Source organism: Protobothrops mucrosquamatus, unplaced genomic scaffold (genome assembly GCF_001527695.2).
Source record: "Protobothrops mucrosquamatus isolate PMUCROS unplaced genomic scaffold, P.Mucros_1.0 scaffold6, whole genome shotgun sequence".
Classification (NCBI taxonomy): domain Eukaryota; kingdom Metazoa; phylum Chordata; class Lepidosauria; order Squamata; family Viperidae; genus Protobothrops; species Protobothrops mucrosquamatus.
The window spans coordinates 2705827-2730028 of NW_015386393.1; the positions used below are offsets into that span (position 1 = coordinate 2705827).

The following is a 24202-nucleotide window of genomic DNA, read 5'->3' on the forward strand; positions in this document are numbered from 1 at the left end:
GCTCCCGAGCCGGCGCTTTTGAAAAGGGCTTGACTCCAGCCTGGGATTCGGAGCGGGAGACGCCGCCGCTGCTGCTGCCGCCCGCGCTGCTGTGGACTTACAATATCCGAGCAAAAGACTTTGCAAAAGACCACCCCGCCAAGGGGGAAAGGCGCGCAGTTGGGCACCGTCTTCCTTCGGCGTCTCTTTAAACGGTGCTTGGATATTGTAAGTCCACAAAGAACTGGGGAAAAATATTGACTCGAGTATAAGCCTGGGGGGGCATTTTTCAGCTCAAAAAATGGGCTGAAAAACTCGGCTTATACTCAAGTATATACGGTAATTCTTTTTACTCTCCTTATTTAGCTCGCTTCAAAAACAATTTTTATTATCACTAATATCACTCTTGTTCTCTGCTGCTTTTAATCTTAACCATTCCTTGTTCTCTTTGACTGTATTGTATAAACTTTCTTTTTCTGCCGGGAAAGATTTTATATCTTATTCTTATTTTTTGCAGCAGTCATTCTCTGATATATATTTTTTCTCACTCACTGCCTCTTTCACCTGATCATTTCATTAAGCTTCTTTTTTTACTTCCAATTAGTTTAAATGCACACACTTCTGTGGCACTCTGTAATTACATTTCTTTTCACTCTGTTCCAAGCATTTTCCACTTCCTGTTTCCTTTACATACACTTTCCATTCTTTTTGTGTAATCTGTCTTTTAATCTTATTTTATACAGCCTCTGACATTCCCTTCCTTTAATTATTCTTTCACTCCAATTTCACTTTTTTCTTTTTTAATATGTATATATTTCCAAAATCCACTTTAAACCTTTCTATAAAAATGATCTACATAACATTCAGAACCTTTCATCATCTTCACTAATTCTCTTGATCTTTCTTTGTAAACTCTCAAATCAATCACACTTTTTAATTTATATTCATTCCTTAGCCATATAGATCTATGCTTAAACCACACATTCAAACAAACAAGTCTTTTTCTAAGTAGATAAGCCCTGAATAATTACTGTTATTATTAATTCTTGAGCTTCAGAATGGCTTGATCAGTTCTTTATGTACCCTGTCATCTTGTTCCCATCCACCCACTCATGTTAGCTAATAGAATAATTTTCATCTGGATTACATACTTTCTTAGTATTGCACATTTCCCCCCGAAGCTGATCCCTGGGTCTGATGTTATTACTATTTGGAAGAGTGTAACATGAACTGTCACCAACACATGGATTCTTATTTTCATATGCATCCACCACCACTAGATGACACCAATTCATACTGACACACATTTTAATCTTTTCATTCATAATCCAATATGCACATTCATTTTCCTTCATGTATTCCTCAGCTCTGCACCAGATCCTACTACCTTCATTCAGATTTTTTAAACCTTTCCCCTTTTTCCATCACTCTGTCATCATTTTTTTCTATCATTCAGCTATCACTCTGCTGAATACCTAAATCTCACAGTGCTGTTTAATGTCTGTATATATTTGCTCATGTAGTATGGCTGTAGTATTATTATGTATCCTTATTATCTTCTTTATTCCCCTATCTTTTTGGGATGGTGATGATGATGATGATGGTCATTATTCTGTTGCTTTGTATGTATACTGAGAGCTTCTGCACTGGAGACAAATTCCTTGTGTGTCTAATCACAATTTACTGAATAAAGTGTTGAATTCAATTCAATTTTCATAGAACTCATCCAACATCCTCCTAAAGGTGGCTTGAAGATGCCTAATTAGCCATTTGTTAAGGAAACCCCTCACATTATCTTCAGTTTATCCCAGCCCATAACTGAACCCAGCTCACTTTGTAGTTAGTTGATTCAGTGTTACAGGAATGCTTACTATCTTCTCAGCATAAACCCTGCTGCATAAAATTTCTAGCATTTTGCCAGTGACTATGGCACAATCAGAATCTGATTGCTCTTGGTATGCTACCCTCTCCCCCCCAGTTTGTGGGCACTGGCAATCTGGCATTTATCAAAGTACTCATTAGGTCATTTGGGGGTTCCTTATTATGAAGTATCACTACCTTTCTTTAAACAAAGAAAACTCTTTAAATATTGGGAATAGAGGAAGAGTGTGATAGTAGTAAGTTTGCTGTGAAGATCAACAGTAGGGCAATTCCAAAGGTAGCCAAGAGTATTTATTTTATTTTCAATATGATTTTAAAATCATTACATTAGCTCTGGTGAAGTATCAAACAGTTGATTCATAGTTACTGTCACTCAAACCCTAATTGAAGTAAGTGGCATCGAAACTGAATACAAATGGGCCTTGTTTAATGACCATACAACGTTTGCTTGAAATTACAATGGTCACGATGGTATTAAACAAATAGTACCTACAACTGGTCATCACAGTGTCCCATCAGTCATGTGATTGCATTTCAGACAATTGGCCCACACTTCTGACTGTCACTGTGTCCCATGGTCACAATTGCAGTTTGTAAGTCTCCCTGCCAGTTTCCAAACAAGTAAAATCAACATGGAAATTGCAAATTGCAGTGTCAAGAGGTCCTTGCTTAATGACCCTCACAATCCTCACTCAACAGTGACAACTGGGACAGCACTACAGTCATGTGGTTTTTCAATTTATAATCACGTTGCTTAACAGCAGACTCCCAATTAGTGTTGTTAAGGAGAACTACCTGTAAATAAATAATTGCCAAATAATAGGCAATTATTTTTCTCATCTACTGTAGCAGGTAGGAACGGAAACTGAGCAACTACTTGCTCTCTTTAATTTGTCCCACCTTAACATTGTCAGAATAGCCCTGCTTGTTCCTAGAATAAATACAGATTAGCTGTTGGAGCAGCGCAATTTAGGGCACCATACTTTTGTGCCAACTCACAATGGAATGAATGCATGTTAAAGCAGCTGTTTGGATGGATTTTTAGTTTCAGACGCACACAACATATTTTTTTTCATTTTATTTCAATTTCTTTATATTCTTTACAAAGCCAAGATGGTGGCCATGCTGCAAATGACAAATGTAGAAATGGAATGGGGCTTCAATCACATGTTCAGTTTTTGACAGATATCTTTGATTAACTGCCTTATTAATCATTCAGCATTTGTTTTTAATTAGAGTCCCAAGAATAAAAATGATCACTAGATTTTCATATTCTCTAAGTCCTGATGTGGGTTAGAATGGCCTTTAAATACAAAATGCAATGTAGAAGTTTACCCTCCATAACTGATAAAGCCATAATGTTCTCTGAATTTTCATTATATTTGACTGAAGCCAAGCAACTATTTTTCAGGGGATAAAAATGAAACAACAGAAACTTCCCAAGAGAAGAATGTAAACTTGGGAAGAAGTATGTAAACTTCCCAAGAGATAAACCTTTCTTTCAAACAGGTTTGCCAAGCTTTTAAAATAGTAAAATCTTGTCCTACTTCCTTAACTATGTGATTAATTTATCCTTAAACAACAGTCTCATTGAAACAGCTTTCAACATCAAAATAATCAATCCCATGTATGTCAATAAACACCTGTCATGTCACTTGAAATATTGTGATTCATTCAAAATTATGACCATGACCAACAAAGCTTCTTACCATGTCAATGGCCATCTTCCGGAGCATTTGCCGTTGCTTCTTAGAGAGATTCTGGAAAATATCACAGTTTTCCTCTTGCAAGAGTTTGAATCCTACTGCCAAATGATGATTCTCCAACACTGATGCATCGTTATACATTAGTGCCAGTTCTGAATCTACAAATAAAATTAAATAGGGAAGGAAGAGGAGCATCATTAGTTTACAAGTCAGCCTTGCAGGCAGTGTTTAAGGTTGTGGCAATCATTCAGTTTGGTAAGAAATAGAGCAGTAAAGTAAGGAAGCTGAAAAGTTTACGTACAGGTTTTATATGCATTCTTACTGAATAATTTCTTACTTGTTCAGTTCATTCTTTTTTTACATTTCATATCTAAGCTCAGGACTTTTTTTTTGTCATAGAATGCCCAGAACGGAGTTCTGGCATCTTTTTTGGATGGAACCTTGTAAGGTAGGCAAGAGCGGGTTGTATGACGTGTGAGAATTCCCGCACCTTTTTTTTTTTTTTTTTTTTTACAAAAACACTGTCTAAGCTTCAGCTTAAATGTTAGGTCTCAAATAAGCCCATAGACAGCTGATGCTAGATCATTGTTGCTTATCCAAAGGATGCTGAATTACACTGGCCTTTGTTCTGATTTAAAAATAAACTTAGGTGATCTTAGCTCTGGTAGCTAAATGAAATTATCTATATAAGGAACAGCTGCTGGAATTGGGTATGTCTAGTTTAATGAAGAGAAGGACGAGAGGGGACATGATAGCAGTGTTCCAATATCTCAGTGTTCCAATATCACAAAGAAGAGGGAGTCAAGCTATTTTCCAAAGCGCCTGAAGGCAGGACAAGAAGCAACGGATGGAAACTAATCAAGGAGAGAAGCAGCCTAGAACTAAGGAGAAACTTCCTGACAGTTAGAACAATTAACCAGTGGAACAACCTGCCTCCAGAAGCGGTGAATGCTCCAACACTGGAAGTTTTTAAGAAGAGACTGGATAGCCATTTGTCCGAAATGGTATAGGGTTTCCTGCCTGAGTAGGGGGTTGGACTAGATGACCTTCAAGGTCCCTTCCAACTTTACTATTATTATTATTGTTGTTGTTGTTGTTGTTGTTGTTGTTGTTGTTGTTATTATTATTATTATTATTATTATTATTATTATTATTATCTCAAACTCCCTTAAGTCATATGCCTAACTTCAAAGTTGAGTGCTTAGTTACTTGCTTTGTTTTGATGCAGTAATTGGCTTTTTATGGTCATAAACAATAATTCATATCCAAAATCCAATACAGTTCATTGTATTACCTGTCATGTTCCTCGGACTTGGTACAACCCTGAATTTGCACTCCTACTAATTTATGAATAACATGAATATTTTTTTATTATAGTCACTGACAGAATTGCAAATTTTAACACATCAAAAATAAAAACAAAACAAAACAAGATAAATTTTACAATTGTGGTAGGTTTGTCAGTGGATAATCAAGTCTGACTAATTTTACCAGGCATTATAAGTGCTGCTATACTCCTCTGGTAAATTCAGTGAAAAAGACTGAATTTCGGCTATTGTTTCTTGAGTATTTTATATGACATAATTTTCATATGCAAAGTATTTGGTGGAGCTATGGAAAACCATGCCCAAATACTTAAAAGATTTCATTTTTCAATACTCTGGCCATTTATCCTCCAGCCCCACAGTTTAGGTCTCTTTGTTTCACTATGGTTAATTGCAAGTGCTTCCTCAGAGCAGTAATTGGACAGAGCATTCGGAGTTCATTGTTTGTGATAGAAGTACTATTTCATCTGCATACAACAAAGCTGCAATATGTCTATTTGCTAGTTTTGTGGGGTGATATTCTGATTATTTTGACCATGAGTGGATTCATGTACAGGCTATTAAACAGCAGGGAGATAAAATACATCCTGGCTCACTCCTGCATAAGTTAGAATCTCACTGGTGTTGTGTAGAATTCATACAACAATTCTTATAAACACTATGCATAAGAAACAGTAATCATCTTTTGATGGTAGTACCATCAAATTACAACAGTTTGTCTAGTTCAAAGTTACAGTGGCACACTTATGATTGTGCAGCATTCCATGGTCACATGATCAAAATTCACATGCTTGGCAACTGACTCGTATTTATGATGGCTGCTGTGTCCGGGTCATGTGATCACCTTTTGTGACTTTCTGACAAGCAAAGTCAATGGGGAAGCCAGATTCACTTAACAAACATCTTATTAACTTAACAACTGCATGGATTCATTTTAACAACTGTGGCAAGAAAGGTCATAAAATGGGGCAAAACCTACTTAACAACTGGCTCACTTAGCTACAAAAATTTTGGGCTCAATTGTGGTTGTAAGTGGAGGACTATCTGTATTCACAAGCTTAATTCATATCCTTGCTCTGGGAACTACATTGAATGTGGACCTAAAATCGGTAAATGCAGTATATAATATTAAGCCTATTTTAGATGTAAATAATAATAATAATAATAATAATAATAATAATAATAATAATAATAATAATAATAATAATAATAATAATAATAAAAGTTGGAAGGGACCTTGGAGGTCATCTAGTCCAACTCCCTGCTCAGGCAGGAAACCCTATACCATTTCGGACAAATGGCTGTCCAGTTTCTTCTTAAAAACTTCCAGTGTTGGAGCATTCACCACTTCTGGAGGCAGGTTGTTCCACTGGTTAATTGTTCTAACCGTCAGGAAGTTTCTCCTTAGTTCTAGGTTGCTTCTCTCTTTGGTTAGCTTCCACCCGTTGCTCCTTGTCCTGCCTTCAGGCGCCTTGGAGAATAGCTTGACTCCCGCTTCTTTGTGGCAGCCCCTGAGATATTGGAACACTGCTATCATGTCCCCCCCCCTCGTCCTTCTCTTCGTTAAACTAGACATACCCAATTCCAGCAACCGTTCCTTATATGTTTTAGCCTCCAGTCCCCTAATCATCTTTGTTGCCAGGTGTTGAAGTATAAGGGCATGTCCATAGATAGAATGTGCAAACCTGAAGCCTGCTTGCTCATGTACCAAATGTGGTCTAGAATTGATTCAGACAACTAATTTGTTGTATAAGGGTCAGGCCTAGAGCTTACTTATTATACTTAAAAGGCTAACAGGCCTATAATTAGCAGGCAGGTCTCAGGTACCTCTTTAAAAAATGGGCACTATGATGACTAGGCCCCAATCCTCTGATATTTGCACAGAGTGATCAGTATAGGTGAACAGGGAAGCAAGAACTGAGGGCCACCATTCCCAGTTATTGCATAATATTTCAAAAGCCTTACCAGGCATTAGATGATTTATAAACTTCTTCATTTCAGCATTTGAAAGTTGGGCCCAATTAGGGAGCAGGTTAGCATTACCAGTTAAATTGAATTTAGGAGACACTTCTTGTGACTATAATACTCTAAAATAATCCTCCCACATAGAGGCAGGTAAGAATTGGGGAAGGGGAAGGCACCTGTCAATCTGGTGCCACCTATCAGGCACCAGAGTAGAATGATATTTCTTGCATTAGGGTTGTTATCAATTGCTGCCAAGAAGCATAGTGTATTTTCTTTTCTTGTTTTGTAATAGACATTTGTATTGTTTCTTCAGGAGTATAAAGTTCTAAATTGAGTTCTCAGCCAGCTTCTCTTTACATAATTTGAATTTTCTAATTAGTTTACTTTTGGCATCAAAACATTTCGTGTTAAATTACTCTGCCTTTTATTTTGTGTGCTTGCCTCCCACTTTCCTCAAACCTACTGTAATAATGATCCAGGTTTGCATTTCTTGTAGTAAGTTTTAGCCCTGGTTAAACCACAGAATACCCTGAGGGAGAAAGTTCCTATGTCCACATTAATTAAAAGGTACCGAAAGGACTTTTTAAGCATATGAAAAGTCAGTGCTTTATTGATTCAGCAGAATTAACCACTTACTTAGCATTTTTTTCAAGAATTAACCTGTTTAAGACGGCCACTCCAAAATTTATCTGTGATACTCTACTCTTACTATAGATAAACTCTGTTTCAAGAAGTGATCTACAGTCTGGGTTTCTCTCTGAAATTTTGTCCCCAACCATTGGTGGTCTATGAGGATATCCTCCCATCCGAAGTAAGGAGGTAATAGCAGGGGGAGGAGAGGTCTTCTGGAAATGGTAACTTACTGATAGATCTCAATTTCCAGAAGAGTGGAAATCAAGTGATTTGCTTTCTCACTATGATGAGTTCTAAATGTTGAGCCTGAGCTCTCAGTGTTTGATGAGGGGCTTCAGTGAAACAGTTTGGAATCTTCTAGAGCAGTGGTTCTCAACCTTTTCTTCACCATGGACCCCTTTTAAATACCTTTTGTGGCCACGGACCACCAAGACTTAACTCAGCATTTAACTCATAACGTTTCTTCAAGCCTTAACATTTCTTCAAGCCTTTGCAGACCCCCTGTGACATCACATCCCCCCAGGGGTCCATGGATCACAGGCTGAGAAGCACTCTTCTGGAATATTTTTGCCATGGGAATATCAATTTCTCAGCCTTCTGACAGATCAACATTACTAGGACAGGCTGTAAAAGAAGAAATGAATATTGACCTTGAAACCCCCTTACATAAAATATTTCAGCTGACTGAAGGACCTGGAGTCCTCCAACCCTGCCTTGCCATATAGCAGGGAGCAATGTTTTGCTGGTAAAGAATGTCAGATGGAGGTGGAAGCTCAACAGAGCTTCCTAAAATTATCCAACGTTACATTGGGTGCAGGCAACAAATTAACCAGCTCTATTGCTGAGTCACAGAAAATGTTGGCCTATGGGGCCGTCTTTCGTGTTGACATACATTCCTCTCGATTCAAGGATAGGAGGAAAGCAGACATGTAAGAAACAACCCTAAGACATGTGGATAAGACCTAAGATAGATTAGACTGCAGACAGTATTAATAGCCTAAAGAACAAACGGAATTGTGGTATTAAAGGTGGTTCACTCACTGGTATTTATCAGGAACTGGTTAGAAACACCAGGATGGTCAACATCATGGATGGCAGCTGCAAAAATGGCAGCCAAAATCTCGAGGTCAGTGAAAACAGCCTGGAGAAGAAAAGGAGCAAAAACAGCATTGGAAAAGATGGAATAAACCAATAAAATACGAATGGAACACTCTCTGAGATTTCACACTGTATCGGTGTATATAGGAAGGTACTTCAAACAGGGGGTTGAACCTGAAGACCGTCAAGGTTGCTTTCAATCCTTTGATGCTACGATTCCATTATTCTATGAACTACTGGTCTCTTCTCTCATAGCTTAACAGAACAATGGAGAAATTGGCCGGCTGTGCCAGAATTTTTTTTCTTGGAAGAATTAGCTTTTTTCTTTGAGTGTCACAGAATTCAAGGATTTTCCTAGTAGGAGTTTATTAGTCAACTGCACAGCTTGTTCTTGTCTTATAGAAAGCCCCCCAAGTGACTTGAAAGAATTGCTCCAACAATTACAGCAAAATAAGGAGGATATAGAAATTTCCCTCTCTTTTTCCCTGCCTATTTCAAAGCTCCCCCCCCCCAAAAAAAGCCTTCTGTAGACTCACCTCCAGAGCTGGCATTGAAAGCAATACATGTGTGGATTGGGCAACATCTGCTGCATGAATGTTGTTGTGATAGGCAACATCAGCATGATAATGATCTTCCAGGGTCATCATGAATGTGATGAAGGTATCCGCAGGAATGTGAAAAGATTTCAGCAAGTCCCTTTCCTATAATGTGGACAATACAGAAGGAAGCTGCTATGACCCTCCTAGTTAAAACATCGGAGAAACGGGGAAAAGAAGAGCTGGAGGAAGAACTCATGAAACCAAATTCATCCTTTCTCCTGAGATTTCAGAACTAGCCAAGGACACAATAAATCTCTTACTCTAGCCATAGTTCCTAAAAAAATACCCTACAATTTCCAAATCAATCAGTATGATGTTGTTGCAAAGTAGGCATAACAACTAAATGTGTAAGGCTTCAAAGCAGCATGGAAGTGACCATTAGTGCGTAAAATGTTATTTACCTAATGTACCTGCCTTACATTATTGATCGATCAATATACATATAGACTGAACTACTTCTTTGGACTCTTCTTCCAGTCCAATGGCCCTGTTTAATGATAAAACTGCAGTATCTCTCCTTTGCCATTTAGCTTTTGACATTTCAATAACAGTTTTGTTAACCTGATACTTTTTGTGAAAAAGAGTCAGCTCACCTGGAAGATGCTGTACATGATGACTGTTAGTGGGCGGTGGCCAGAGTACTCTGCAATCTTGAATACATCAAGGCCCCATTTGTTCACATCTTCTAGTTCCTAAAGGGGGCGGCAAGAAAAGGTGTCACTACAATCTTGGATTCTGCCAACTAACAAAAGTAGAAACAAACTGCCTCCCTGTCTCTCCAAATAAGATGACTTACTTAGCATAACTGAACAACATATAAAAAATTACTAAAGTTTTCAGTAGGTAGACAATTAAAATAAGCAGGAGTAAGAACGTAAAAAACTCAAACTGAATTTCAGGAACTGTGGTACATTGCATGATTAAGTAGAACTGATTCACAATATATTGTGCTCAATTGAAAGGGGATAGCATTTACCAAAGTGGTATTGCAAAGACTGAAATAGGGATATATGGCTTCTAGATTTTTATATATTCACACATACACACTCATACAGTGTGTGTTTGTGAGTGTGTGTGTGTAAAGCCAGGTTCTTGTCTTTTTTTTTCTTGTTTCAGTATCTTTCCAATTCCTTTATTGTATTTTCTTTATTTCTTTTTCTTTCAAACCATTCAATTTGTCCTCTGTAAATATGCTTCCATCGTCCGCAGCCCTCCCCTTATTTTTTTCTTTTTTCGTTCTCTATCATCACTCACTCAGACATAGTCCCTTCGCCTCTTCTCAGTTTTTATTTGAGTTCCAATATCGCCCTCTGGATTTCTCCCTCCCTCTCTCCCTCTATTTCCCTGAAGAATCCCATCTTCCTTTCCTCCTCTTAGTTCCCCCTGCCAGATGCCCTTCTTCCTTCTTCCACCAATCAAAAGATCAATCAAATTATTATCAAGATGTTTTACAGCAGGTTTAAAAACATTACAGTAAGAATGAAACATTAAGCAATTAAAACAACCTGAAACTGGCAGATTTCCATGCACGTAAGAAGCAGCTTAATTATTTTTACAAAGAAAAGAGTTTTTGCTTACGACTCAACAAGAAGCAACTAAAGGGAGTCCCACAACAGTGGAGCCACAATTAATGATATCTATTCCATACCCCTCCCCTCTCCCCACAGCCTCAAAACTAATCTGTAAACCTGCAGAAAAAATATCCCTCGCCATCCCAACTAGTCTTCAGTTAATATTCTTACTATAGTTAAGCTATGCAATTTGAAGGTTAGAAACTTGTTTTTAAATGCTTTGCGGTAGGACTTCTTTATGTTGAACATCAATTCTGCATTTAGATAAAATTCAGAATATACAACCCCAATATGTAGTGAACCACGCCAGCTTTCCTGTTCCAGTCTTTTCTGGTGCCTGGCATTCCTCACCTTACTCAGTGGCCCTTCCTGGTCCGTTTTTACTCCAAAACGAGGAATGGCAGCACAACTGAAGCTGGAGCTATGCATCAGTTTTTTCACACCACTGATCTGTGACATTGGCCGCTTCTTTTTCTCCTTGTCTTTTTCTTTGGGAACAGAGGTTGGGATTTCCACCTCATGCTGCTTGTCTGCAGGAGACAGAAAATACAATAGCAATGGAACAAGTCCTATTACGTAGATCCCCCAAATTCTTCAGAAGCTTACGGGGATTCCTATTGAGATCATGAATGACAATAGAGAAGCTCCCCGAAAGAAACAGATTCCCTGCAATGAAAGGAACAAAATATAGGCTGACAGCTTAAATGAGTTGATGGTTCACAATAAAATCCAGGACCTTTATGAACTTTCTTTTTTCTGTGATTTAAAAAAAAATGGTGTCGTGACAGTATCTTGACAATCAAAGAATCAACATAAATCAAATCAGATCTTTGCTCCTATTAATCTGAGGAGCATAGCCCCGTTGCCTTATTATGTACATATGGCACCTTCCATCTTCACGAAGCTTTACAAAATCTAAATTCAAGTCAAGAAGTAAGAGGAGGAGATAGAGAAGGATGAAGAAACTGTATCTTGTGAAACCCTTTAAAAGCACATACTCTTTCTCCCCACTTGGAGTTGGGAACTCAGCATTCTCATTTCAAAGTTGTTATGAGCTAGCAAATTCCCTGTCCAGCATTAACATTTGTCCTCCTTGAAACAACATTTCTGAAACCAAAGAGTTAAGCATGCTGAAAAAGTGGAGTATGAAAAGCCCCCACCCCTGCACAAGTCTCCTGCTGTTCAAAGGGAGACCCTCCCCCAATATTGAGGCACGGAAGGATTGACGTCAGCAGAAACTAATAATATTACAGACACCATGGCAACCAGAGACAATGCGTGGTGGAATGTCGGTCCTTTCCTCAAAGTGATGTTTCTAAGACCAGCCAGGGTCTCCCCATTTCACCTGTCTTCTCTCTCTCTCACACACACACATACACATACACGTATATACTCAAACTTGTATAACACATGAGAAAAAAAAGTCACATACATGGAGAGAACAAACGGAAAGAACTTTCTTTCCTATGTTTTAATTTTTAAAAATTGCTAAGCGAAATCACTGTTTATAAGCACCAATAGTGATATAATCAAAGCATATTCTTTATTCATAGATAAAAGATTTGAATAAGAACAACAGGATTAGGATTTCCTTCCAAGATAACTGCTTAGAATGTGTTTTGATCTTTTTTCTTTTAAAATCATAAATGTTTGTACTCAGCTTCAGACAAATTTCTTTATTGTAAGACTGTCATTAGCTGAACTGCATATATCTGGATGATCATTAGAAGGCAGCATTTAAAAGTTAGACAACTCTAACTTGCTGCAGCTATCTAGTGGTGGTCCAGATGTTTTCAGCTTACAGATGGTCATCCTATTCTAATTAGTCTCTTTTAGAAGTGTTGCATTTTAAACATTATTATGTTTTCAATGACCTTCCAAACAGCAGGAGAACTTTCAGTTATTCAGGGTCATCTATTATTGATTTTTATAATTTTTTATTTTTAAAGTAATTAAATAAAAATAAATTCTATTTATTATTATTATTATTATTATTATTATTGACATCACCCACTAACAGAAGAACTTTAAAAGGTATCTTCTCTTGCAAAGCTAAGAAGAATGCGCCAATCTTGCCTGCATTTTTGCCGCCTTGAAAAAACGAGGCAGGTTTGAAGTAGAATTTAGGCATTTATTTTATAGCTTAAGAAAGACCATTGTTTCCCTCCTTTTGCGACTTTCAGTTTGCCTATCAAAGTCAGAGTGCATGTATTGTTGCCTACTATTCTTGTGCATTATCAGTGCACTTGATGTATATGTTGTTATGTTATACATTTCTACATAGCTTCACTTACATTTGTTTCTCTAGGTGGTTTACAACAATAATAGAATAGTAAAGACACCACCTAAGTCGCTATAAAAATAGTTTGTGCAAAGGGTTAAACAGAGTTAATGCAAGAGGAGCATTTCTCTTTGAAACATTAAAACAGCCACTTTGCTCACAAAGCTCATAAAGTTGCTTCTGTCCCAGTTGTCTCTGCCTGTATATACATGTATAGATAATACAGGTGAAAAAACTGTTAGAGAAGCAAAATAACTGGGCACACATGTGGATAGAGAAAGAGTCGGAGAAAGATTTCAAAATAGCCATGCCAGCCTTGTCAAGGACACAGTTGCCTTCATATTTTCAACAAAGGTACTTGGAGAAATGGCTCTTTTAAATGCTATGCCCATCCTTGATAATAGAAAAAATGAATAGGGGAGGAAAAAGAACAATCAAATGAGAAATCATTCAATGATCCTTCATATTCAGAAGACCAAGGGGAATGTACAGGTCTTCAACAGGATTCTAAAAGATATAATTGGAGATGTGTGAATTTCACCTGTGCCACAATACAGGTGCTGCCCCAGAATGAAAACCTACTTGCCTACTTCCATGTGAATGCAAAATACCAATTTCTTCATTAGGGCATACATAGAAGTATTGATGACCTAATGGACTAAGACCATTTTAACCAAGTTTTTTATTCTCTATTCCTGTATATATATATATCCATCTTTCGACTTATTTGTCTGTCTGAAAACTGAGGATAGCATTTCATGAATTAGATAAACTTTGAAGAATTAAAGTCAGGTACACATTATATTTGGCTATTCTATATATGTTTGCATTATACTATTCACATTTGGTAAGTGCTATTCTACACAAGAATTGAAGTACATTTACTGCCCAGCGTAGCCTAATTTTTTAGATTCATTGATGATCCACAAAAAGGATCTTGGGATTGCAGTGATTATCTCAAACAAGACTCAACATGCAGTCCCTATTCAAAAGGTTAATTCCATTTTGAAAATTTTTAGTAAAAGAACTGAAATTAAATTGGCTTTGCTATTAGTTGATAAATTATCACAGCTGCTGTTTATACATTTATTTTGTGGATGCCTTTATTCTTTTAATGTTTTTAATTGCTTTATAATGTTATAATTGTAAGTTTCCCAGAGTCACTTGGTTGAGAAGGGTGGCTATAGAAATTGAGTGAATGAATGAAAGAATGAATGAATGAATGAATGAAGCTATCATTTTCATAATTCTAGTATACAATTGCTGCATTTAAAAAAATAATTTTATAATATGGAAAAGGTGCAGGAAAGAATAGCCAAAATAATGTAGGGCTAAAGCTAATTCGCTATCAGGAAAATATGTAAAATATATAAAAAGCTGGGGAATTTAGATAAAAAAAGATATACATTAGTGGAGATATGCTAGAGATGAATTAGAATAGTCAGAATGCAGCAATGGTAGATAATGGAAAGAGAAATTTAATGATAAGATATTTGGGACTAATTAAGAAAGCACTTTTCAGCAAACAAAAAGTTTAACTGTGGTGTTCATTATCACAAGTCACAGTGATGCATGCCTACTTGGATAGTGTAAAAAGGAGATTAGACAAGAATGAGGTTGTCCATTATTGAGGGAGTATGTCACCACCAGTATCAGATGAAGTACACTTCTGAATATTCATCATGGCGAAATACAGAATAAAGTTGGAAGGGTCTACTCTAACTTCCTGCTCAGTACAGGATCCACTAGTACATCTATGCAGATGACTATATAGCCTTTACTTAAAGATTTCTAGTGAAGAAGAACCGATCACTTCATGTGGCAGTCTGTTCCACTGGTTGTCAACTTGTATGGTCAGGAATTCAGTTTGTACATGAAGGAGATGGCATTTATGTCTTTATTATAGAATTTCCAGTGATGTTTGGTTCATCGCTGTAGGAACAGAACACTGGACTAGACAGCTTGGTAGGTCTGCTACAGCACAGCTCTCCAAAATTTCTCTTTATGGTGTTTTAAAAGAGAATAGCGATAACCTCACGAGAAGGATTCAAGAAACCTGAAATCCGAAAATACTGCAAAAGAATTTTATTTTTTGTTCAGTTTTATTTCTAATGTTCTCTAAGGCCTATTGCTTATGTGCCAGGATCAAAAAGAGCAGTATGTGTTGTAGGCTTCTGTAGAATAACATTTCTTTAACAGTTTACATCTGCCTCCCCTTAGAAAAGTGACTGTCCCACTCTTCCATATCAATTTAACAATTTCCTCAAGAATTGCATTTGAAGACCATTAAGCTGATGACTCACCCAAGAATGTGTTGGAGATGTACTCGGATACCTGGTTTCCAGAACGGCTTGTTTCCGAGAGGTGTGTCAGTTCTCGATTGAGCATTCTTCTAAACTAGAGACAGAGGGGAGAGGAAACCAGCAACCTGTAAGGACCCATCACAGCATTTGGATCAGGAGCATGGCCTTAAAGATACCATTGAACAGGAGGCCATTGTTAAAGAAAGAGATCAGTGGCAAGGAAAGATATTTCAAATAAGGTACTTCAGCAGCAGAAAAAGATCTACTTTCCTTCTTAATTTCTGAATTTTCTCAGCTGGCTTCTGGTTATATTCAGAATCTGGAAAGGATTGCCAAATTGCAAACAAAGATGATTTTTAAACATTAAAATAATAGGTATTGAGGTAGTATAGTACCTGAGACATGAAAATGAGTCAAAAGAAAGCAAATATTGAAATATGCAGAGGAAAAGCTAAACCACAGCAAAATCTTTTGATGAGCTACAAACCTAATATTTATTTTCTCGCTGAGTTGTAAGCATTTAAATTATGTGTATTACTGGTAGCACGTATGGCCAAGGAGAAGAAGAAACATCAAACAAAATTTAAAAAAACAATGACTTGGGGAATTCTGTTTGCCCAAACCTTAGATTAATCTTCAATTTTACATTCTTAAAAGTGAAAATTTTCAAACACCAAAGGTGAGCTCAGGACTCTTGCTTCAAAACTAGTGTAAAAATTCGTTTTTATCTCTGGAAAAGAGGAGAATACCCAAGAAACTCCATAAAGAATTGGGTGATACATACAAAGATACATTCATGTTGTATATTTTACTGCTTTTCTCAAACATGACCTAGTTCCAAGTCGGATGTGCTAGATCTCATCCATACTGAAACAAGCCTTCCATCCTATTAAAGGATTCACCTTAATGAAAAAGAATTATACTTATGTGAAACAATGTGGAGTTATATTCTACAATGTGGATTAATGCACTTGGTCCTTTCCTAGAATTGTTTAAAAATTCAGCTGGTGGGAAGAAGAGTTCTGTATAACTCAAAACACACACGATTGCCTTGACTGCATTTTTTTGCCCACTTTGAAATAAGCTTCTTTTATAAATGTCTCTTCATCAAGTGGCATGTTATTTGGGGACGGGGACAGACACCCTTCTGAAGTACTGTTTTGTCTGGGTGACGGCATTATTCAGCCACAGTTTTGCGGAGTTCCTTCGAGAGTATTTTCATCGAGGTTAAAAAAATAAAAGCATTACTGATGTATCAAAAGCAGAAACCTCCCCTGAGCTCCTGCGATAAGGAGAGGATACCTGAACAATTAGAGAGAGAGAGAAAAAAAGGCATTCCCACTGCTGCAGAATAGCATGCATTTAGGGGTGTGCATACGTTTGTGTGTGTGTGTGTGTGTTTGTTTGTTTGATGTTTTGTGTCTGTGACTAAATCTTTGCAGCGGCAAAACCCCTGTCCTGCATCCCTTGCCGGAGAGATTTGCCAAGAGTTACATTGTGTCGGGGAGTCCCCACTTACCTTGATGCTGCTGTCCCAGAATGCGAACAACGAAGTGCTGGCGTCAGGCATCGCAACGCCAAAAGTGCCAGCTTGCGTGCGAGCCCACCCTTCTCTCCGAGGTGCCCTAGTCAGACCACGGATGCTTCTACCAAGAGGCCCGAACTACCGTCCCAAGCTCTGCAACAAGGAGCCTAGGACTTGTCTGCCACGCTGAGAGTCAGGACAGCAGCCGGGGAGGGGGACAAAGTCCCCCCTGCATCACTGCCGAAGACAGGTTTTTCCATGGATGTACCAAGGCTGCTCCAGCATCAGGTACCTCTCCTTTCTGCTGCCATCCAATCAGAAGCCCCAGCCACAGAGGCTGGAGCCAGCTCCTCTCTCCGATTGGCTGGCAGACCCTCTGAGGAAGGCGATTTGCTTTAACCCCGATGGTGCCCAGGCACAACAGAGCATGGAAGTTGTTTCCAAAAACTCTGTTTAGCAACAGCCAAGGCTTGTCAGAGAGACCAGGGAAGAGGAATACTGGGAGATAATCCCCTCCCCCCATTTCACCTTCTTCAAGAAAACCATTGACAATTGGAGAGAGTGGATTTCCTAGGGTGAACAAAGGCTGGAGGAGCCTCGCTCTTTCTCTCTCTCTCTCTCTCTTTTGGTGGTAAAAAGGGCTCACAGTGATAGGAGGGAAGGCTGATCTTTTTCAGAATCTAAAAGTGGCCAGGGGAAGACACTTATTTAAATATACCCCTGCCTTCCTGCCCCACAGATAGGCTGGACATTTTAAGCTAAAACTGAATTGGGTAGCTTGGCATGGTTTGGTTTACGATCCAGGCTATTTTATTAAGACATCAGATAGTAATTGCATGTTATATAAACCTTGCAAATGGGTGTTATTACCCCATTCTTATGGTTTGGAATGTCCCCCCCCACAAATCCTCACTTTTCACTGGCTTTCAGCACAGTGTATATATATATATATATATAATTATTATTAATTTCCACTCTGTTGCAATCAACGGAGCAGAAACTGGGGGTGTATAAAAAATTGAAAGAACTTATTTTATTGCCTTGAACGAAAGGCAATAACAGTTGCCAGCCATTTTAGCATTTTGAATACTGACCCATACTTTTATTTTTCCCCAACTGTCTCCTCTGACATTTTTTCCTACTGAAATACATAAAAGTTATTTATAGCAGTCACTTCTGATCTCTTATGACCGATATCGTGGTTTGTTTATTTGTATGGCTGGTCAACCAAGGCTGCCCTTCAGGAAGTTCACAAATGCTTCTCTTCAGAGGGAAGAATAAAAGTGAACCGTGGGGAAAGGCACTGCTTGAGGGCTGTTGGCCCAGAGCAGGCCTTCCCTAACTCTCCAGTTGAAACAGCACAGGAATATATCTTGGGAAGAGTTGCACTGGACAAACAGGGGTTGCAGACCCCTGGAATCACATAAAATTGTTTTGCAAAGGTGGCTGGTGGAATGTTGCAAACAGCAACCCCATTTCTCAACTTTCAGCTGTTCCTCAAATTTTAATCGGCTTCAAGCAAAAAGCCTGCATCGTTTCCTTGGCTTCCTCTTTTCTTCTCAAAACCTTATGCCATTTTTAAAAAAGAAACGACTCCATGGCCATAACACAACAGCCATTTCTCTGCCAAAAGGGGAACTGATAACCGAGGTTGACAGTGGTCAAGAGAGAGAGAGAAGAGGGGACTTCCTGTCCTTGGAGTTGAATCCCAACCCAGGTTGAATGTCTTACCTTGTTGGAAGCCATCTCACTGACTGAATGACGTGTTTGCAAAGTCTCCAGCTGATCCAGGCACCAGTCTAACTCTTCCAAGGTCTCGATAGCCAACTTTTGGTAGGCATCCTCTAGGAAATGCAAAGAGCATCACTGAAAATGCTGTCTAGAACAGAGGTCCCCAACCTTGGCAACTTTTAAGACTTGTGGACTTCAAGCTGGCTGGCTGAGGAATTTTGGGAGTTGAAGTCCACAAGTCTTAAAGTTGCCAAGGTTGGAGACTCCTGGTCTATAAGGCATGTCTGCGCCATATTAAGGAGTGGCATTGTTGAGTCTCCACACACACTGAAAATTAGATTAAAAACTGCCAATAACCTGGGTAGCCTTAGGTGGAAACACAATGGTACATTCTAAAAACTGGTTCTAGTTTGGTTTTATTTTTTGGAGTTCACATGTGTCATCCTCTCAGAACTATCAAGGTGGGGGCTAGATATAATGGAGGCATAATAACCTTGCAAGTAAGGTTAAATAAAATGGGACATTTTAGAGTTATCCAAGATCCCAGTTGGAATATTTGGAATCAACTGGGAAGCAAACCCACAATAAACAGAACAGGATCATTTGATTCTGAATATTATATTAGCCTCCTCAGGGAACAAGATGCTGATCCACATGGGATTGCCAGAAAAAAACTATTAATGATTTATATTAGAATTGCTGCAACATAAATAAATGCTCTTATTCTGGACCATTTTCCTTAAGGGTTGCAACCCTAATATTTTAATTTGCTTTTGGGATATTCTTTTGTTAGCATTAGCTCTTTTATTCTGTAATTTTATTCTATAATAACTTGAAGCAGCAGTCTGGACATTGAATGCCTGCTGGAAAAGTAGTTTGCATATATTTTAAACGGCTAGAGCAATGTTTCTGAACCTCAGCAATTTTGGCTGGGGAATTGTGGGAAATGAAGTCTATACATCTTAAATTTGCTGAGGTTGAAAAACACAGGGCTAGAGAAACAAGACAGGTCTTTGCTCTCAAGGAGCTTATAATCTACATTTCAATCTTTCCTGGGCTCATGCCTCATAGAAGGCTAAATTTAGTTTGTTTTTGCTTTAATGTACAAGCTCATTCATAGAGGCTTAGCGTTATCTGTGAACCAAGGACCTATGGCTTATTCAATATATCACGATCAACCAAACCCTGAATTTTAGGGCAGAATCCTGGCTTTAGGCTGTCCTGACGTTGCTTACCTTGTCCAAAGAGGCAAGGTAAGGAAGCAAAGACGAGAAAAGGGATAAGGACGTAATAGAGGCTTTCCTCCCTGTCATTCTGGGACTTTTGAATGCCACAGCCTGGGAATCCTGCTCGGCCATAGCATCGGTATATATACGTTGCCTCCCCTTCTCGTTAACGTATTTCACTGGGAGCCATCAAACAGCCCCCCCCTCCCCATTTGCTGCAGCGTGTGCCTCTATTGCAACCCCTGCCTTCTGTCAGACAAGCCCAGGGAGGTTGATGTATGCTTCTGGAACCCGATTTGCCCGATGTCAGGGGTCGGCCAGAGGTTTAGCAGAATGCAGGAGAGAGAGAGGGGGGGGTTCAGGTTGCCCTGAGACAGGAAAGGAAGGGCTGCCCATCAGAAGGGCCTGTCTCTTGTGGGGCCGCAGAGACCAGCTGAAAGAGAGCGCTTTGAATAATGGAACAACTGACGTCAATTGGAGACGTTCCACCCGCCGCAGAGGTGGCATGAAGCAGAGCCAGAGAAGGAGGGGCAGGGAGAGGGCAGCCCAGAGCAAACACAGACTGCAGAGGCTGAGGGGGGGGGTGTGGCGGGCAGGGGTGGGAGGGCAAGTATCCCACCGTGGGCAAGACAGGCCCTGGGAGGCTCCCGGGAGAATCACCTGCAGCGGGCCTCAATGCTACTCTCATGCACAGTGCATGAAAAGGAGCTGGTATCACACACACCCCCTCCCAGCTTTTCTCTTTAGGCAGAAGAAACCTTTTTTTTTTTTTTTTTCCTTTCCACGGCTTCAGTACAGTTGCCTGCTGACACTGCATAGACAGGAGCTAGGAGGGAAACACTCCCCACCCCCAAAAATGTTTAGTTCGAACTTCTGTGCCACAAAGTCACTTGGAAAAAGGGCAAATCATCGTTTCCCAATATTCAGAAATGGGAAAGGGTAAAGCACGGGGGTGGGGTGGGGTAAGAAAGCAACTAAAGCAGAATGTGAGAGAAGTAAAATCCTGCAAGAAGTAAAATCCTGCAAGAAGTAAAATCCTGCAAGAGACGGTTGTTTTTTCCCTTGCGCCTCCTAAAAAAAAAAAAAGGAGTCTGCAGCACCTCCAATTTAACAAGTTAACCAATTTTTTTTTTTAAAAAAAAGCTGTTTTATGCATAGAGCTTAGTTTACAGAACTCTTTGCCCACCAAATGTAGCAATGGCTGACAGGAGATTTTGACAAATTCAGTAGGGAAGATTTATTAATAGCTATTAAGCCGTGAACGAAGCCTGAAACTTCCATAGTCAGAGGCAGTCTAGCTCTGAATGTCAGTTACTGGGAATAACCGCAGAAGGACATCTGCCTATGCATCTTCCTTGCAGACTTTCTGGAAGCATCTGATTGGCCTCTCTTGAAAGCCAGATGCTGAATGATGCAGACCTTGGATCCAAATCAGCTGATTTCCTTTTACAAGCTTATGAGTTTCCAGTTTGTAATATGGGCCACTTCACAAGGTGAGGCCACTTCACTTCAAAGACAGTATTTTGCGTGTGTGTGTGGGGGGGGGGGAAGGAAAACATCCCAGAGACAGCTGAGAGGGCTTACCTGATAGATTGACCTTAGACGTGGTGAGGGGATTGATAGGACCAGTTCGTCTGCAAAATATAGCATAAAGTTAAGTTTCTCTGAAGCCCTGTGGCCCTCGGTGGCCGATGCTGGAGAGAGGGGAAAAAAAATCCCCCAACAAGCTATTTACTCAAGAGCTCATCCCCCTCCTCCACATAGGATTACAGTATGGTTACCGGCATACAAATTATAATTGAACCATGAACTCTTAATTGAAAGAAGGCCGCATTCCTAAGCAAATGTATTTGAAAATTAGCTCAGCCAATATGCCAAGAGGCTGTACTTCAAAGAAGTACAGTTTTAGAGGGGAGCAGTAATGTGAAATGTCTTCCCTACTTCTCTCTCGGAAATCTGGGACAAAGGTGGCTCTCACACAGCAAGGTTCTTCTCCTCCCCCCCCCCCGGGTCGAAACGGGCAAGATGGCAGACACGACATCTAGTCATGAATGCAAACTCCATCCCTTTGCCCCTTCAATTGCATGATTGTAGTGACCTGCTTCACTTTTTTGATCCCTTCCTCTGGGCATTTTGGCCTTATTGCATTGTAACCGTGCATTTGCCATCTTAATCCTTTTTGACCTCCGCTGTGAACACAGCTGCTCTCACCCTAGAAATGCACTTCCCATCTTTGTCTCTGTTTCTTGTTATGTTCCCTCTCTTTAGACCTGCACAACTCACTGACACTGAGGATGTGGCTTCATAGCTGTATTAAATCAGCATTCCTCCCGTTCTTGAATCAGAAGAAAAGTAGGCCAACAGGTAAGCTTCACTGTGCCTGAGCAACCAGGCTGGGGAGGAAGGCTGCAGTACAGCTTTAATTCCCAGGCTTCCTTTCCTCTCCCATCATAGGTTTCTTAGGGATGGGAAAAACTATCATGAATCGCTCTCCATAACATGTGGCCCAATGGCGCAAGGTTGAGGAACTCCCGCATCTGCCTGAAATGAGGAGTTTAGCCCCTTTTCAAATGGCCTAAGCGAACATGGATAGTTGGTCTTTGGAGATCAGCTCTTCCAGCTGACAAAGATTGGCAGCCATACAACGGAGCAGGAAAGAGCTTATTTCTTTTCCCATCACACTGCTACTCTTGTCTGCCCCACTGACTGGATATTTTTTTCTTTGTTTTCTTGACATGGGAATATCAGTCTTCTGGAGACTGATACGTTCATGTCAAGAGTCATATTGAGGGGGGGGGGGAGAAAACAACACAGTCTCAATTGGGAAGAGCTCACAGCTACATTAGGGGAGCTCTCTTCTGCATCATCCTGCTCCCCTCCAACATCCCAGCAACTGTTGGTGGTGCTTCTTTTTTTAATATGGGAATATCTTCTGGAAAATCAGTATTCCTGTGAGGAAAAAAGGGAACTTGCTCTTTCACTTTTTCACAACCCAGTAATCTATTAAAGATGGAGTTTGCAACTAGTGGCCCCCACAGGACACACAAAATTGCATTACAGTGGCCAAAATTGGAGCACCCCCCCTAAAAAAGATAACACCAGGAGAAGAATGATCATGCAAATCCTGCACTTGTTAGGATTAGCAAAAAAATGTAATATGTTTATTTGGGAGTATGACCAATGAGATGTCTCTTCCGTTGTTTATATGGACTACTCTTTTATACATACAAATCTATTAGTTATTGACAAGTCTGCCCAAAAAACAGGGTTACCAGTCTTCCAGAAAACTGGCAGATCCATATTCATAAAATGAAGTAGTTGGGGGTTACGTGGGTAGATGCTTCCATGGAAGTCAAGTGCCCAGATCTCTTGCAATTCAAGTCAAAATGGTCCCAGAGAGCAGGGCCCAGTGACACAATACATGTGTGTGGCTGTAACAGTCTTAAGCAGGCAATAGAAGTTCAACAAATCCAAGTTCTGGACTGCACAATCACCAATATTATCCTCAAGACACACAAGGAGAATGAAGAAAACCTCACTGTAACAGCAGACGGGGGTATCATGAGAACATGGTCCTTACAAATGGTATTTGAGGTATCTTTGTACACAATGGGGAGGACAAAAGGACGAGACCCCAGAGATATGCCTTCTGTATCCATTTTTGCTTTACCAAATCATCATGCAGAACTACAGGATCAGAAAAGGGTTTCTGCAGGTTGATGGAAAGCCAAAATGGGGCACAGTTTTGCCAACCACCCCTTTAATTGCCCAGACCCCACGTGATTCCTTCCTTCCTTCCCCACCTGAACCTGTCACTCACTTGTTGCAGACATGTTCCCGCAGGTGGGTCAAGACAGCGAAGTTGCTGCGAACTGTCCTCAGGCTGGCCAAGACCTGTGAATGGGGAGAAGAACAGCCCTCAGAATCTGCATAGCCTCTCTTGGTCTCACATGAATACTCGCTAGCTGGATTTGCATAATACAGTTTTGAGTTATTGAATCAACCCTCAGTTACTGGATTTGCCTCCTAGAGTGAACCATAAATAAAACAAAAGATTAACTGGGCCTCAAAGTTAGCCATGGTTAAAATTAACCAAGTTTAGCATATTTTATATGCTTGGTCTTTAACTGACCAGGTTATACAAACCAAGCCCAAGAGGATGTAATCATATAGGACAGTGATGGTGAACCTATGGCACGGGTGCCAGAGGCGGCACTCAGAGCCCTCTCTGTGGGCACGCGCGCCGTCACCGCAGTCCTAGGCCTTCAGCTGGGTTTTATAAAACCTTTTAGCTTTAGGCCTCCACCGCCATGTACAAAAAAAGAGATTCAATCAATCAGTCAATTTCAACTTCTCACAGAAAAAAAAAAGATCTTGCA

At 39.7% G+C, this 24202-nt stretch overlaps 1 protein-coding gene across 1 annotated transcript in view; it reads right to left on the minus strand.

Annotated features, from left to right (window-relative positions):
• The window catches only part of PDE4C (phosphodiesterase 4C), a 130560-nt gene that overhangs the window by 7754 nt on the left and 98604 nt on the right, over window positions 1–24202 (minus strand). Inside the window, 9 exon segments of the mRNA XM_029282978.1 lie at window positions 3570–3724; window positions 8531–8630; window positions 9124–9288; window positions 9780–9878; window positions 11109–11287; window positions 15342–15435; window positions 18598–18708; window positions 21765–21812; window positions 23640–23717. Of these exon segments, the coding sequence (XP_029138811.1) occupies window positions 3570–3724; window positions 8531–8630; window positions 9124–9288; window positions 9780–9878; window positions 11109–11287; window positions 15342–15435; window positions 18598–18708; window positions 21765–21812; window positions 23640–23717 (1029 nt within the window).